Source organism: Oryctolagus cuniculus, chromosome 3, assembly GCF_051225735.1.
Source record: "Oryctolagus cuniculus isolate XC-2025 breed Fujian yellow rabbit chromosome 3, ASM5122573v1, whole genome shotgun sequence".
Classification (NCBI taxonomy): domain Eukaryota; kingdom Metazoa; phylum Chordata; class Mammalia; order Lagomorpha; family Leporidae; genus Oryctolagus; species Oryctolagus cuniculus.
Window position 1 is genome coordinate 117,692,041 of NC_142869.1, and position 17,866 is coordinate 117,709,906.

The 17,866-nt window shown below is 45.5% G+C and overlaps 2 protein-coding genes across 11 annotated transcripts in view; both read left to right on the forward strand.

Moving 5' to 3' along the window:
* Positions 1 to 17,866, forward strand: part of EPB41L5 (erythrocyte membrane protein band 4.1 like 5) — a 125,476-nt gene that overhangs the window by 19,171 nt on the left and 88,439 nt on the right. For all 10 annotated transcript variants that reach the window (XM_089329341.1, XM_089329344.1, XM_089329345.1 and 7 more), the window contains exon 3: positions 7,957 to 8,061. In XM_089329341.1, the coding sequence (XP_089185467.1) occupies positions 7,957 to 8,061 (105 nt within the window). The remainder of the gene's footprint in view (positions 1 to 7,956; positions 8,062 to 17,866) is intronic.
* LOC103348739 (large ribosomal subunit protein bL20m) lies at positions 12,567 to 15,538 on the forward strand. The gene has a single exon (XM_070071031.2). It carries the CDS (start codon positions 14,932 to 14,934, stop codon positions 15,301 to 15,303), a length of 372 nt encoding a protein of 123 aa, XP_069927132.1. The 5' UTR covers positions 12,567 to 14,931; the 3' UTR covers positions 15,304 to 15,538.

Genomic DNA, 17,866 nt, shown 5'->3' on the forward strand with positions numbered 1-17,866 from the left:
ATAACTCTGTATTTCAAATAAATAAAATTAATTTTTTTTAAAATAAAAGCTATAGTTTTGTTAGACTGGATTATTATTTTTTCAATTTATATAAGCTGAAAAAATTTCATGTATTTCATATATACAGATTCAGTAGCCTAGTGATCCTACCTTCTCCTCCCTCCTGCCCACGCTCCCACCCTCCCTAGACTGTGGATTATTAACTTCAGGAACCTGCAGATGTCTTGGGTTTGCTGTTGGTTGGCCTAGAACTGGCCTCCATTAAGAAAGGGTCAAGAGAGAACCTTGGAAGGGTTTCTGCTCTGCAGAGGCCAGTGTCCAGCCAGCAGAAGACCATCCGGTGTCTTTAGAACACCAGTGTCATGTTTCAAGGGGCTGGGAATTAGTACTTGGGCGGAATAAGGAGGGGAGTTACTTTATTTTTTTTTTTTTTTTAAGGTTTTATTATTTATTTGACAGGTAGAGTTAGACAGTGAGAGAGAGAGACAGAGAGAAAGGTCTTCCCTCAGTTGGTTCACTCCCCAAGTGGCCACAACAGCCAGAGCTGCACCGATCCGAAGCCAGGGGCCAGGTGCTTCCTCCCTGTCTCCCATGCGAGTGCAGGGGCCCAAGCACTTGGGCCATCCTCCACTGCCTTCCGGGGCCACAGCAGAGAGCTGGACTGGAAGAGGAGCAACCGGGACTGGAAGAGGAGCAACCGGGACTAGAACCCAGCACCCATATGGGATGCCAGTGCAGCAGGTGGAGGATTAACCTACTGCGACACAGTGCCAGCCCCAGGAGTTACTTTTTAGGCTGTGCTTCACTTTGGTCTTCAAAACAAAAATGGGATGTTGATGGAATACGAATTTGAATCTAGAATTGCACTTTAGAATAACTGTAATGGAAGTGTATTAGCACTTGGCACCAGATGAAGGAACCAGCAGAAGAGTTCTATGGCTTCCCACTCTAGAAATGTTTTGTGTTTTGTAGGTAATAGCCATTAGCAAATGTTAACACAATTGCTATTTCTATTTAAGCTTGTTAGCAGTGTTTTGAGGTCTTTGTATTTTAAAGTTTGCTAGCAGTGCTTTTTTATTGTAAGAATATTTAAAACCAGCAGTTCTCTTCCTTCCTGTCGTGTTGCTAGAACAAACATGTCCTCAAGTATTCAGTGGTTTTCTTATTTGTCTGTCTGGATTTACATGTTATGGTCTTCTGCAGGTTTCTGTCACATTCTTGACCATTCCTCTCCTTGCTCAGTGTGCGTTAGCTGTCCTGGACCTGCTGTTCCTGGAATCCCCTTTCCTGGCCGCTGCACCCACGCCCTGCCCGCACCCACACGTCTGGGGACTGTGTGTTTCTGCCTGGGATGTGCTTTGCCTGAGTACATAGTTCACACTTTCATTTCATTCCATCTCTCTTCAGTTTGCCCTTGTTAAAAGGGGTTGGGGCCGGTGCTGTGGCATAGTGGGTAAAGCTACCACCTGCAGTGCCAGCATCCCACATGAGCATTAGTTCAAGTCCTGGCTGCTCCACTTCTGGTCCAGCTCTCTTCTACAGCCTGGGAAAGCAGTAGAAGATGGCCAAAGTCCTTGGGCTTCTGTACCAGAGTGGGAGACCCAGGAGAAGCTCCTGGCTCCTGGCTTCAGATCGGCCCAGCTCTGGCCATCATGGCTAATTGGGGAATGAGCCAGCAGATGGAAGACCTCTCTCTCTCTCTCTTTCTGTGTAACTCTGACTTTCAAATAAATAGATAAATCTTAAAAAAAAAAAAAAAAAAAAAAGGGAGGGGGCTTCCTATTTGAATATTTCCCAACCTTTATTTCCTTATCTTTTTCTTGATAACTTATCACTAATGCAATTTATTATTTTCTTCCCTCGCTAGAATGTTAACTTCTTTTTTTTTTTTTTTTTTTTTTGGACAGGCAGATTTAGACAGAGAGAGAGAGAAAGGTCTTCCTTCTTTCCGTTGGTTCACCCCCCAATGGCCTCTGCGGCCAGCGCACCACGCCGATCCAAAGCCAGGAGCCAGGTGCTTCCTCCTGGTCTCCCATGGGGTGCAAGGCCCAAGCACTTGGGCCATCCTCCACTGCACTCCCGGGCCATAGCAGAGAGCTGTACTAGAAGAGGAGCAACCGGGACAGACTCTGGCACTCCAACCAGGATTAGAACCCTGGGTGCCGGCGCCGCAGGTAGAGGATTAGCCAAGTGAGCCGTGGCGCTGGCCCCCTTCTATTTTTTTGTGAAGATTTATGTATCAACTATTTATTTGAAAGAGAGTTAGAGAAAGGCAGAGGTAGAGAGAAAGAGAGGTCTTCCATCTCTGGTTCACTCCCCAAATATCTGTGACGGCCGGAGCTGGGCCAGTTTGAAGCCAGGAACCAGGAGCTTCTTCTAAGTCTCCACAGGAATGCAGGGGCCCAAACACTTTGACCATCTTCTTCTGCTTACCCAGGCTATAGCAGAGAGCTGGATTGGAAATGGAGAGCCAGGTCTTGGAATTGATGCCCATATGGGATGCCAGCCCTACAGGAGTTGGCTTTACCTGCTATGCCATAGCGCCGGTCCCGAATGTTAACTTCTTAAGGGCCAGGGCTCACCTCTTGGGTTCCCCTTTGTAGTTGCCTAGTATAGTGCCCATAGTAAGTGCTCTAGTAATGTTTTTGGAATAAAAGAAATTTGGAACAATATTTGAGACTTTTTTTAAAGATTTATTTATTTAAGAGGCAGAGTTACAGAGGGAGAGAGAGAGAGAGGTCTTCCATCCACTCGTTCACTCCCCAAATGGCCACATTGGCTGGAGCTGGGCTGATCTGAAGCCAGGAGCCAGGACCTTCTTCCAGGTCTCCCACGCAGGTGCAGAGGTCCAGGCACTTTGGCATCTTCCACTGCTTTCCCAGGCCATAGCAGAGAGCTGGATCGGAAGTGGAGCAGCTGGGATTCTAACTGGCGCCTATATGGGATGCAGGCGACACAGGAGGAGGCTTAGCCCACCATGCCACAGCGCTGGCCCCCTGTTGCTGGGATTTTAAAGTGGTGCAACCACTGTACAAAACAGTTTTGGCAGTCCCTCGAAAAGTTAAACATAGAATTAGCCTATGCCCCAGCAATACTCTTCTCGGCTGTATACCCAAGAGTTGAAAGCAGGAACTCGGAACAGGTACTTTTACTCCAGTGTTCATAGCAACATTGTCTAAACCCGAAGGGTGGAAACGACCCAGATGTCTGTCAACAAAGGATAAACAACATGATATGAGGTTTTTTTTTTTTTTAAAGTTCATGGAAAATGCATTTTTTGAAAAAACTATGCATGGTTTTCAAAAATCGCACCAAAATAAGCTAGTACTGATGTGTTCATACTTATCTGAACAGGACCTAGTTTGACACACTAAGAAAAGTAAGACATCAATTTGAAAAGAGCCCCTACGTGCCAGAGCTGTGGCATAGTGGGTAAAGCTGCCACCTGCAGTGCTGGCATCCTATATGGGCGCCGGTTCTAGTCCCGGCTGCTCCACTTCCGATCCTGCTCTCTGCTATGGCCTGGGAAAGCAGTAGAAGTTGGCCCAAGTCCTTGGGCCCCTGCACCTGCGTGGGAGACCCAGAGGAAGCTCCTGGCTTCAGATCGGCGCAGCTCTGGCAGTTGCGGCCTCTGGGGAGAGATCCAGCAGATGGAAGACCTCTCTCTCTCTCTCCCTCTGCATCTCTTTAACTCTGCCTTTCAAATAAATAAGCAAATCTTAAAATCAGCAAACATGAATTCTGCTAAAACTGAAGCAAAAGCAGCAAATTCATGGTGAAGGTTGGGTAGAAGAGTGGTGAAATCATTGGTGCTTTATGAAAAGTTTCTGGGGACAGTGCGCCAAAAAAAGCAGCAGGTTACAAGCGAATAACTCATTTTAAGAAGGGATGACATGATGTTGAGTATGAACCCTGCAGTGACAGGGGAAAAAATGTGTTTCTTGCCCTCCTTGAAGAGAACTGACGGTTGACAGCAGCGACAGCGGACAGCACTATAGATACCTCAGTTGGCTCAGCTCACATGATTCTGACAGGAAAATGAAAGTGGAGCAGATCAATGAGGGCTCAGACTCTTGCTTCCAGATCAGCTGCAGACAAGAGCAGAGCTTCCGATGGAAATTCCCCACACGTGGGATCAAGATCTTGACGCCTTTCTTTGAACGATTGTGATGGGAGATGGTCAAGGCTTTCCCAGTGCAGTCCTGTCCTGTAGCACGAGCAGAGAGCTGGAAGTGGGTCCTGTAAAACAGTGGGTTGATCAAGAGCAAGGGGCAGAGTTTCTTGGGATGGGCAAGATGTTTTGCTTATTAGCTTTCTGGAGGGCCAAAAAATAGCATCTGATTTTTATGAGAGTGTTTTTAGACAGCTTTGTCTGCCATGACAATCCTGCTCATGCTTATCAAATGGGCAGATTTGTGAGAGTTTTGATGAGAAATCTTTAGGGATACACCTCACAGTTCTGATTTGGCTCTGACTTACTTTTGTTTCCTAATCTTAAAAAAGTCTTTAAAGGGCACCCACTGTCTTTTAGTTGACATTGTAAAAAAGATTTAATCAACATGGTTAAATTCTCAAGAATTTAGGGTTCAAGAATTTCTTTAGTGTATAAGAAGTTTTTTTTTAGAATGTATGGAAGTGTGTATTGTAAAAAAACTGTGCATGAATTTTTTTATTTTGTACCAAAATAACCTCATACTTTAAAAAAATTTTTATTTATTTATTTATTTGAAAGAGTTACAAGAGAAAGGTAGAGACAGAGAGATCTTCCATCCGCTGATTCACTCCCCAGATGGCCACAACAGCCAAAGCTGCATTGATCTAGAGCCAGGATTTTCCTCCAGGTCTCGCATGTGTGCTGGTGCCCAAGGACTTGGGCCATCTTCTGCTTTCCCAGGCCATAGCAGAGGGCTGGATCGGAAGTGGGGCAGCTGGGACTCGAACCACCGCTTATATGGGATGCTGGTGCTGCAGGCTGGGGCTTTAACCCGCTGTGCCACAGCACTGGCCCTCCTCATACTTTTTTATTTTTTTAAAGATTTATTTTATTTATTTGAAAGAGTTACAGAGAGAGGTCTTCCATCTGCTGGTTCACTCCCCAGATGGCCACAATGGCCGGAGCTGAGCTGCTCCAAAGCAAGGTGCCAGGAACTTCCTCCAGGTCTCCTGCGTGGGTGCAAGGGCCCAAGGACTTGGGCCATCTTCTTTCTACTGCTTTCCCAGGCCATAGCAGAGAGCTGGATCAGAAGAGGAGCAGCCAGGAGGACTAGAACCCACGCCCATTTGGGATGCTGGCTCTGCAGGCTGGGGCTTTAATCCGCTGCGCCACAGCACTGGCCCCAATCCACTCATACTTTTAATACCTGTTTTTCATGCATATTTTGAAGAACTCTACTATAAACATGTGTATGCTTAAAAAAGCACCAGCACTTAGATATGAAACTTAGTGTGACAAAAAATAGAGGAGAAATATTTGAGGACATAATACTGATTGATTTCCCAGAATTGAAGAAAGATGAAGAACTCAGATTGGACAAGTCTGTGTAGAAAACCATAGAAGGCCGGTGCCATGGCTCAATAGGCTAATCCTCCACCTAGCGGCGCTGGCACACCGGGTTCTAGTCCCAGTCGGGGCGCCGGATTCCTTCCTGGTTGCCCCTCTTCCAGGCCAGCTCTCTGCTGTAGCCAGGGAGTGCAGTGGAGGATGGCCCAAGTGCTTGGGCCCTGCACCCCATGGGAGACCAGGAGAAGCACCTGGCTCCTGCCTTCGGATAGGCGCGGTGCGCCGGCTGCAGCGCGCCAACCGTGGTGGCCATTGGAGGGTGAACTAACGGCAAAAAGGAAGACCTTTCTCTCTGTCTCTCTCACTGTCCTCTCTGCCTGTCAAAAAAAAAAAAAAAAAAAAAAAAAGAAATTTAAGGAAAAATTTTTATATCTCTGTACATTATAATGAAATGTAAGACTATTAGAGATGAAGTCTAAAAGTGAACTACATTACAAATGAATACAATTAAAATTGACAACACATTTTTTACCTGTGGTATTGACTGCAAGAAGACAATGGGATAATACTTTATGAATACTGGAGAAAGTGTTGAAAGAAAATAACTTTGAGCCTTGAATTTTATATCCAGCCAACTGTCCATCCAGTGTGAGGGCATGATTGAAATATTCTCAAACACAGAGGACCTTAGAGAATGAGCTGTCCAGAGCCTCACATGGGAAACATTTTGGAGAAGGAAGTCAAAAGAGCAGAGCAGGTGTTAGAAAGACCTGGAGTGTACATGTGTAAGGCCTGTAAATTAAGGGGTGGTAACAATTACCCAAGTAAAACTTGTCTTGAAGGCCAAAGGAAAGAATATTTTTGGTTTCAGGGTGGGGTGTGGTTGGAGGGGAGGTCAGAGGGTGTGGTGAAATTCTTGTCTTGATAAAAGGGTGTATAGGATAGCAGCTTTAGTCAACTAAAAGAAGGGGTTTAAAAAGCATAGAAGCAGCAAAGGACAAGTTCAGTTTAATAAACTTGTAGTTAAAAGGCAGAGATTAATGTTATGAAAAGTCCAACTTTATGTTCAGTTTTTGTGGGAAAGAACCATAAACCATAGTTTAGGATTATGTAGGTGGGAGGCATGCATAGGTTTTGTCTGAAAATTGAAGATTCCTGACAGTGTTTTTGTTTCTATGAGTTATAGCTGTCTATGGTTAACATAGTTAGAAATAAAAAGTGCGGGGCTGGTTTTGTGGTGTAGTGGGTAGTGATGATGGCATCCCCTATGGGGCCGGTTCTTGTCCTGGCTGCTCCATTTCCAATCCAGCTCTCTGCCAGTGGAGGATGGCCCAAGTACTTGGGCTCCTGCTACCGTTGTGGGAGACTCAGATGAAGCTCTTGACTTCAGCCTGGTCCAGCCCTGGTCATTTCAGCCATCTGGGGACTGAACCAATGGATGGAAGATCTCTGTCTCTCCTTCTTGCTTTCTGTAACTCTTTGAAACAAATAAATCTTAAAAAAAAAAAAAAAGAAAAGAAAAAGGAAAAAGTTAAAAATTTCTGTTAAAATAACAACATAGTACTCCTTATATGTTGACATGAGTGAAGTTTTTATGAAATCGGTATTTTCCAGAAAAACAAAGAATTTAGAGTGGTGTTGTTTGCATACATTTTTGCAAATCTCTTTAATGTCTGGTTTAATAAAAGCTACTTTGCACACTCTTATCCGCTTCTGCAGCCACTGTGTTGGCAATATGCTGCTTTTGATTGAGGTATATGAGGAGATTCTTAGGACCTCTTGACTCTTTTAAAAGGGTCCTGGTGGAGGAGGGGAAGAAGGAGGGATAGGGCAGGTGTTTGGGCCAGTGATTGAGGCGCCCACATCCCGCATTGGTGTGCTTGGGGTCAATTCCCAACTCTGGCTCCTGGTTCCAGCTTCCTGCTCAAACCTTGGGAAGCAGCGGTGACGGCTTAAGTGGATGGGTCCCTGCCACCCACGTGGGCAACCTGGATCTAGCTTCCAACTCTTAGATTCTGTTCTGGCTCACCCCTGGACCTTGGCTACCAGTCAGTAGGTGGGAGCTTGCTCTTTCCCCCTCCCCCACCTCTTCTCAAGTCAATAAGAATAAATTTAAAAAGAGGGGAGGGGGAATGATCTTGGGAACTCTGGTGATCCTGAGAGAACACTTTGAGAGTGTTTGAAGTGTAATTGGTTCCATATGATTTGTACCGAAGTGCTCCAAATTTTCTTGGGTTTTCTTTTCAGTTACATAATGGGCTCCTTAAAATAGGTACTCAGAAAATTGAAGACAAATATTTCTCTGGTACAAATTCTTACACCTTCAAGTACTTAATTTGAAGTAATAACCTTCAAGCAGATACATAGAAGTCACAGTACTTTTGAAACTACCTTTTATTCAGCTTGTTGATCTTATAAGGCATTTAACTGATGGATTTGTTTTCTCACCGTTTCAGAAAAAAGCCAAAGGACAAGAGCTGTTCGATCAGATTATGTATCATCTGGACCTTATTGAAAGCGACTATTTTGGCCTGAGATTTATGGATTCAGCTCAAGTTGCAGTGAGTAACTTTTTTGGAGGTTCCAGTATGGGTGCAGAAGTGGAAAAGTTCAGAGCATGTGCTGAGCGCTAGGAGACTACATATCCTTCATGTGGTGGTGTTCTTTTTTTTTTTTTTTAAAGATTTATTTATTTGAAAGGCAGGGTTACAGAGCTGCAGAAGCTGGTGGGGTGGGGGGTGTCCTTCCAGATCTACTGGTTCATTCCCCAAGTGGCTTCAGTGGCCAGACCTGGCTGATCCAAAGCCAGGAGCCTCCTCCAGGTCTTCCACGTGGGTGCAGGGGCCCAAGGACTTGGGCCATCTTCTACTGCTTTCCCAGGCCATAGCAGAGAGCTGGAATGGAAGTGGAGTAGCCGGGACTTGAACTGGCGCCCATATAGGCAGTGTTTTACAGTTTCAGTCTAGGTATTTTACCTCCTTGATTAAATGTATTACTAAAGCATTTTATTTCACTGATTGATGCTATTGTAAACAGAGTTGTTAACCTAATTTTATTTTCAGATTATTCGGTTAGTTTATAAAAATTGATTCTTTAATGTGAATCTCATATCCTACAGCCTACCTGAAAGTGTTTAATAGTTTGTGTGTGCTTTAGACATGTTATCAGCAAAAAGAGGTAGTTGTTCTTTATAGTTTGGATGTCTTTAATTCCTTTTTATGGGATTTTTGAATAGAAGTATTGAGAGATGACATCCTTGACCTGCCCCTGATCTTATGAAGATGTGTTCAGGGTTTCACCATCAAATATGATATTACTTTTGGGAATTTAAAAAAAAAATTTTTTGACAGGCAGAGTTAGAGACAGAGAAAAAGGTCTTCCTTCCATTGGTTCACTCCTCAAATGGCTGCAATGGCCGGTGCTGTGCCAATCCGGAGCCAGGAGCCAGATGCCTCTTCCTCGTCTCCCATGCGGGTGCAGGGGCCCAAGCACCTGGGCCATCCTCCACTGCCTTTCTGGGCCACAGCAGAGAGCTGGACTGGAAGAGGAGCAACCGGGACTCGAACCTGGCACCCATATGGGATGCCGGTGCCGCAGGTGGAGGATTAACCAAGTGAGCCACGGCGCTGGCCGACTTTTGGGAATTTCAAGGTGTCCTTTATCAGGTCGAGGGACTCTTATTCCTAATTTGTTGAGGCTTTTATTATGAAAGGGTATTGGGTTTTGTCAGTTGCCTTTTTCTGTATCTGTTGAGAAGATAATGTGATTTATTTCCTTCATCCTGTTAATTTGGTATATTAGTTACATTGCTTGATTTTGTATGTTGAACATTTCAGGGATAAATCCTACTTGATAATAACGTGTAATCCTTTTAATAATGTTGCTTGATTTGGTTCGCTAGTATTTTGATGAGAATTTTGGCATCTGTTTTTATAAAGACTATTGAGCTGCAGTTTTCTTGTGATGTCTGTGTCTGGTTTGGATGTTAAGGTAACCCTGACCTGATAGAATGAGCTAGGGACGCATTCACTCCTATGTTTTTGCAAGGTCTTGGGGAAACTGGTGTAAATTCTTCTTTCAGTATTTGATAGAATTCATCAGTGAAGCCATGGCCATGGGCTTTTTCTTTGTGAGATGTTGATCATTCTCTTATTCACTTGTTACAGGTGTGTTCAGCGTCTTGATTTTTTTCTTGAATCAGCCACTTTAGAGAGTGAAAGAGGGGCCAGCGCCGCGGCTCAATAGGCTAATCCTCCGCCTGCGGCACCGGCACCCCAGGTTCTGGTCCCAGTTGGGGCACCGGATTCTGTTCCGGTTGCCCTTCTTCCAGGCCAGCTCTCTGTTGTGGCCAGGGAGTGCAGTGGAGGATGGCCCAGGTCCTTGGGCCCTGCACCCGCATGGGATACCAGGAGGAAGCACCTGGCTCCTGGCTTTGGATCAGCACAGTGCACTGGCCGAGGCGTGCCAGCCACAGCGGCCATTGAGGGGTGAACCAACTTGGTAAAGGAAGACCTTTCTCTCTGTCTCTCTCTCTCTCTCTCACTGTCCACTCTGCCTGTCAAAAAAAAAAAAAAAAAAAAGAGTGAAAGGGGAACTTTACTGAGTGAAGAGATGGAATATAGGCATAAACCAGTATTGTTCTGGTAAACTTATCCTCACCCTCGTTATTTAATGGACCTTAGAATACTGTACCGTCCTTTCTTTTAAAATCTAAACTTGGGGCCGGCACCGTGACTCACTTGGTTAATCCTCCACCTGCGGCGCCGACATCCCATATGGGCGCCGGGTTCTAGTCCTGGTTGCTCCTCTTCCAGGCCAGCTCTCTGCTGTGGCCCGGGAGTGCACGGGAGGATGGCCCAAGTGCTTGGGCCCTGCACCCGCATGGGAGACCAGGAGGGAGCACCTGGCTCCTGGCTTCGGATCGGCACAGCGCCGGCCGTAATGGCTATTTGGGGGAGTGACTCAGCAGAAGAAAGACCTTTCTCTCTGTCTCTCTTTCTCACTGTCTGTATCACTACCTGTCAAATAAAAAAACCTAAACTTAATATATTATTATATAAGTCATTTTATATGTCATATTTTTTAAAAAAATTATTTATTTGAAAGGCAGAGAGAGAGAGAGAGAGGCGTTCCATCCTCTGGTTCACTCCCCAGATGGCCGCGATGGCCAGAGCTGTGCTGATCCGAAGGCAGGAGCCAGGAGCTTCGGGTCTCCCATGTGGGTGCAGGGGCCCAAGGACTTGGGCCATCTTCTACTGCTTTCCCAGGCCACAGCAGAGAGCTGGATCAGAAGTGAAGCAGCTGGGACTGGAACCAGTGCCCATATGGGATGCTGGCACTGGAGGCGGCAGCTTTACCCGCTGGCCCCTGTATGTCATTTTATATAGTCCAGTGATGATCTTAAACCTTGAACTGTGGTGATGAAATCATCATACAGACTTTCTCCCCAGAAAAATGCACTTGGAAATGACGCTTGGTCTGCATTTTTCAGGTAGCCCTGAAGCCCGCCTGCTTCAGCAAGTGAATAACCTGTAGCTTAAAGGAAAACTGATAATTGTATTAATTTATCTGTTTTTCTCTATTAGTCTTTATGGCATTAATTAATATTTTCAAACCTTTATAATCTCTTTTATACTGTTGGTGCAACTTTGTTATTAAATCTCACATGACTATAAAATTTTTTTTATTAAGAATTTAGGGCATTCTTTTCTGTCATAAAAACAATAACTTGGGGGTGGACCTGTGGTGAAGCAGTTAAGCCACTGCTTGGGACACTTGCTTCACACTTGGATTCTGGGCATTGAGTGGTCGCTGTGCTTCCGATCCAGCTTGCTGCTATTGTACACCCGTGAGGGAGCAGGTGATGGCTCAAGTGGTTGGGTCTTTGTGCCTATGTGGGAGACCTGTGGTGCTTGGTCTCCTGGCTTCGTCCTGGTCCAGCTTCTGTTGTGGGCATTTGAGGAGTGCACCAGTAGACAGAAGATTTCTCTTTGTCTGTCTGTCTGTCTCTCTCTCTCTTCCCCCTGCTTTGCCTTTCAAATAAATGAAAAACAATTTTTTATTGATTTGTTCAACAGAGTTACAGAGAAAGGGAGATACAGAGAAATTCTATCTGCTGGTTCACTCCCTAAATGACCACAACGACCAGAGCTGGGCCAGTCTGAAGCCTGGAGCCAAGGGCTTCTTCGAGTCTCCCGTTGTGGGTGCAGGGGCCCAAGCACTTGGGTCATCTTCCACTGCTTTCCCAGGCCATAGCAGAGAGCTGATCAGAAGTGGAGCAGAGGCTAATGCTATGGCAAAGTAAGTTAAAGCCTCTGCATGTGGTGCCAGCATCCCATATGGGCACTGGTTCGAGTCCTGGCTGCTCCACTTCCAATCCAGCTCTCTACTATGGCCTGGGAAAGCAGTGGAAGATGGCCCAAGTCCTTAAGCCCCTGCACCCACATGCAAGATCCAGAAGAAGCTCCTGGCTCCTGGCTTTGGACCAGCCCAGCTGTGGCCATTTGGGTAGTGAACCAGCAGATAGAAGACCCTTCTCTCTGTCTCCCCATTCTCTGTCTGTAACTCTCTGTAGCTTTCACAATAAATAAATAATTTTTCTTTTAAAAAAGCCTCACATTATTAAAGAAACAAAAATAAGTGGAGCAGCTGGGACTCAGACCAGCACCCATATGGGATGCTGACGTTGCAGGCAGAGGCTTAACCTACCATGCTATGGCACCAGCCCCATAAATAAAAATTTTTAAAAATATGACAGCGGCCGGCGCTGCGGCTCACTAGGCTAATCCTTATCCTTTGCCTTGCGGCGCTGGCACACCGGGTTCTAGTCCCGGTCGGGGCGCCGGATTCTGTCCCGGTTGCCCCTCTTCCAGGCCAGCTCTCTGCTGTGGCCAGGGAGTGCAGTGGAGGATGGCCCAAGTGCTTGGGCCCTGCACCCCATGGGAGACCAGGAGAAGTACCTGGCTCCTGCCATCGGGTCAATGCGGTGCGCCGGCCGCAGCGCGCTGGCCACAGCGGCCATTGGAGGGTGAACTAACGGCAAAGGAAGACCTTTCTCTCTGTCTCTCTCTCTCACTGTCCACTCTGCCTGTCAAAAAATAAAAAATAAAAATATGACAGCATGCACAATACAGTTGTGTTGTGACAACAGCACTGCTAATATCAATTGTTTTAAAAAATAACAATTCTGGGTGGTTTTCTTGTGCAGCAGAACTTTCTAGCGTGGAAGTAGTCTCATCTCTAGCAGGGCAATAAGGAATTCTGTAGATAGTGAGTAGTTGGAGAATTTGCTATACTGATTTGCTGGAGAACGTGTTTGATTCATTTTGAAGGGAGAGTTTTAATTTTTAAATTGTTTACCTGGACCAGACAGAGCAAAACAAGGGAAGGAAATCTGTCCAAGAAGAAATCTCTGTCCCTTTCGAATCATGCTGCATGTTCGATGTTTTGCTTTCCTGTTTTTGGGTAGCGATAGGTATGGAGAAACAAAGCATGATGACAGATTGTAGTGGACTTGTGACAGTCTGTCAGAGGTGCAGAAGGGTAGTGGAGGGACTGGTGCTCTGACAGGCACATCACCTTGCTCAGCAAAGCAGGGAGAGGGGCAGCTGCCACCGAGCTTCAGGCGCTTGTCGAGGAGGGCTGCTACAACCACTGCTGGCTTATCTTATGTTTCAAGAAAAGCTGAAATCTGGATTTTTAGGTTAAGGATTGTACTTTTTAAAAAGTCATCAAATTTGTTTTAAAAAATAGTGTGACTGATAGGTGAATTTAAAGAAGATATAAATACGTGGAGACACAGAAGTCTGTGTTGAGTGGATTCTGAACAAAGTAGAGACAGCTTCTCCCACATCAGCGGGCAGCTTTAACACAGTTTATCTCCGAATTCCACAAAACCTTCTGTAGTATAGATACAGGTAAAATTATTCTAAAACTTATATGAAAAGGCACAAATCAGCATAGAGAAAATTGTTTTGAAAAGTAGGAATGAAGTGGGAAGAATTCCTCCACTGATTTTCAGGACTGACTGTATAGCTGCCCTAGTCAAGACTGTGTGGTGTTGGCAGAGAAATTGACACACAGATCTCTGGAATGGAGCACTGAACTCAGAAATAGCCAGATGCACAGGTGGCCGCTGATTTTTCACAGAGGTGTCCAAGTAACTCAGTGGAAGAAGAGCCTCAATAATGGAGCTGCAGCAGTGGGATAGCTCTAGGCAGAAAAATGAGCTGAGGCTTTACCTTGTCCCATTTTAATGAACTCAAAGTAGATAATGGGCATAAATAGGGAATGTAAGGCTTAGAGAAAAGGGCACAGAAAATCTCTGGGAGCTACAGTTCAGAATCATTCATGAACATAAAGAGTTCTTAGACCCATTTTAAAAACATTGATCAAATGGACTCCATAAAATTAAAAACTTGCACTATGGGAAAGACCCTGTTAGGATGAGAAGCCACACTGCCCATTAGGGGAAAGTGTTTGTGTCCTGCTTGTTTGACAGGAACTCATACGCAGCGTTTATAAACTCCTAGCCACACGTGCTTAGGTGGTAGAGAGCAAGCCATCTGATCATGAAGTGAACAAAGACCACACAAGGAGACATTACATCCCAGAGGGTATACAGGTGGCAGTAAACATGCTAAAGGCTGGTAAACATCACTAGCATCAGGGAAATGCAATTTTGATGTTGATAAAACATCTTCATTATGCATCTGTTGGCACAACTAAAATAAAAAGTAGTGACAGCTCCAAATTCTGGTAAGGATATAGAGAAACTGGATCTCTCAGACGTCACTGATGGGGATGTAAAATGGCGCAGCCACTCTGGAAAACATTGTGGCAGTTTATTATAAAGTAAACCTCTGCTTAGTATATGACTCAGCAAGTGCACACTGGGCCATTTATCCCAGAGGATTCAAGTCTTACTTCCACACAGAAACCTGTGCACTGTTGTTCATGACAGCTTTATTTATGGCAAGACAATAAAAGGGAAACAACCAAACTGTCCTACAGTAGGTGAATGACTAAATAGTGTCATAACTGCACCAGTAATACCACACAGCAGTAGAAAGAGACTGTTGACACATACGCAGCCTGGATGGATTTCAAGGGCATTATGCTGAGTGCAAAAAACCCCGGTATCAATAGGTTACACAGCACACGAGTCCATTGATACTCTAGAAATGACCCATTTGTAGAGATGGGAATTGGAGAAACGGTTGCCGTGGGTGAGGGCTGCTGGAGGTGGAGGGCTGGCTGGTGAGAGACCTCTGAGAATGGAGTATTTCTGTGATTGTGAGGCCACCACAGAAACGTAAACGTGTGATGAGTGACAAAGTTGACATATTGAGCGCTCGCGAGCCCCGCTTCCGCGGCGGGCGGCATGGCGGCGGAGCGGCGCGAGCTGTGAGCCGCGGGGTCCCGGGGGCGCCATGGTTTTCCTCACGGCGCAGCTGTGGCTGCGGAACCGGCTCACCGACCGCTACTGGCGGGTGCAGGAGGTGCTGAAGCACGCCCGGCACTTCCGGGGTAGGAAGAACCGCTGCTACCGGCTGGCCGTCCGGGCCGTGACCAGGGCCTTCGTGAAATGCACGCAGGCCCGCAGGCTGAAGAAGAGGACCATGCGGACCCTCTGGATTAACCGAATTACAGCTGCCTCCCAGGAACACGGCCTGAAGTACCCAGCATTCGTTTCCAATTTAATTAAGTGCCAGGTGGAGCTCAACAGGAAGGTGCTTGCAGACCTGGCCATCCACGAACCCAAGACTTTTAAGTCCCTGGCGGCCTTGGCAGAGAGGAGGTGACAAGAAGGACTCGCTGCGGCCCTGGGGGACGGCCAGGAGCCGGAAGGCGTGTTTTCCCGAGTGGCGCGGGACCACTGACCTGGTAGCGCTGGGAGGCCGCTCTGCCTGCTGGTGCTGACCCAAGCACAGGAGGGAGAGAGTTCATCAGCAGTGTGCAAGTGTCGCCTGTAACTGTTCCCAGAACCACCTTCCACTGACTGCAAATAAAGCCCACCTGGTGTCCAAAAAAAAAAAAGTTGACATATTGGACCCACGTCACTTTCTGATTTCACTGTAGTCCTGTAGGGGTTTAAGATACAAGCACTGGAGGATGGCAGAGAAAGGGGTCACTGACCTCTTGCTAATGTCTTCATGACTTTCTGTGAGTGTGATCATTTTACTGTACATAGAAAAAGGAGATAATGTTGGCCAAACAGTGCATTTGTCAGAACAGAATTCAGCTTTCTGACCCATATATTTGTAACCTTTGATGAAGTTTGAAAAGTCATGCTTAGACCTTTGAATGTTAGCTGGCCCAGTAATGTTCTTAAAAGTGGGTTATCTAGAGAGTAGGTGTCTTGTATAACATAACACTGTATATTATTCTTTCAGAAAAAAGGAAACACAAGTAGTATTTCTAATAAATACTTTAAAGAGAAAGTAAAAACAAACTTTAAGACACTGTATTCAGCAGTCTATTAAAAGTATAAAGAGGGGTGGGTGTTTAGCCTGGTGGTTAAGACTCTGGTTTGACACCCATGTCCTGTACCAGACATACCAGACTACCATGGTTTGATACCTGGCTCTGATTCCCAAACTCCAGCTTCCTGCTGGTGTGGACCTTGGGAGGGGAACAAGCCATGTAAGAGACCTGGATTGAGTTCCTGGCTCACAGCTTTGGATCAGCCCAGTCTCTGCTGTTGTGGGCACTTGAAGGAGTAAACTAGCAGAGGGGAGCTTGCTCTCGCTTGCCCTTGCTCTCAAACTCTGTCTTTCTCTCCCCCTCTCTCCCTCTCAATTTGAAAGTGTGAAGAATACATCATGGTCAGATAAAGTCTACTTTTAGAATACAAGGATGGTTCAATACCAGTTGATAGAATTCATCATGTGTGGTATATTGTGGTATTATTTCTTGCATTTGCTGTAGTAGAATTGTACTTTTTGGCTGGTGCCGTGGCTCAATAGGCTAATCCTCTGCCTTGCGGCGCCGGCACACCGGGTTCTAGTCCCGGTCGGGGCGCCGGATTCTGTCCCGGTTGCCCCTCTTCCAGGCCAGCTCTCTGCTATGGCCCGGGAGTGCAGTGGAGGATGGCCCTAGTGCTTGGGCCCTGCACCCCATGGGAGACCAGGAGAAGCACCTGGCTCCTGCCTTCGGATCAGCGTGGTGCGCCGGCCGCGGTGGCCATTGGAGGGTGAACCAACAGCAAAGGAAGACCTTTCTCTCTGTCTCTCTCTCTCACTGTCCACTCTGCCTATCAAAAAAAAAAAAAAAAAAAAAAAAGAATTGTACTTTTTATTACCATGATAGGCTTGCCTTGTGACTTGCTGTTAATGAAATGTGCGTCGATGTGGTATGTTCTAACTCTGAATGGTTTAACCTTTCATTTGTGCTGTGATTGATTTATCTTACACTTAGGTAAAGCGATAATAATTAAAAAAGATTGATATAGAAATCTTTGCCACAAAAGAAAGTAAGATGAGTAGGTTGATTAGTTGAAGCTAATGACCTTTAGTTTAAAGATGACACACATAGGAGAAGGAGATGGTATATCCAAAACTGAGGGCTGGAGTACATTTAATTGTGCAGTGTGATGTTGGGTAAATATTTTCTAAGTGCATATCTGGAGGCTGCAATAAAAGATCCCCTCCATAGCAAACCCAGGGTCACTGAGCTAAGAGAACAGGCAGTTTTTGTTGTTCTAGTTTTAGAAATCAGGTATTCCAGGTGCTCTAGGAATACCTGGTGAGTTGTCAGCTTGATTTTCTGACTTTCACTCGTTGGAGATTAAGCCAGTAATATTCTAAAATTCTTGTGTTTCTTCTTTGTGTGTGGGTGCTTTTGAATGTCTAGCTTCAGAATGCCTTGGATAAATAAACCTAATAAACCTAGAGGACTTTGGCTTGTATAGCATTGACTTTTTTTTTTTTTTTGTGCAGTCTAGCCAAAGTTTAGAAGGTGTGGCCACCTGGGGTTGGGAGTAGGGGAACAGAAGGTGCTCTGTAAACAGGTAGACAAACTGGAGAGCAGACCTGGTGGTTGCCCAGTGGCTCTGTTCTTGTCCTATGTGGAATTCTGATAATTTTTTTAAATAAGACATCCCAAGAGTAATACAGGAAAGTACAGAATTCCTCCTAGAGACGATGATGCCCTCTATTCCTACTGCTTTGTAATAGATGGGGCAGCAAAGGCAGTTATGGAGGAAAGAGTTGGAAAGGTTAGAAAAGAGAAGAAACATTTATCAGTGTTGGCAGGTGATTAGACTTTATACTGGGGTTTAACTGAGAATTAACAAAACCAATAGCGTTCAAAATGGTAATGGGGAGTGAAAAATATGTAGAAATAAATAACATGATAACTGTATAT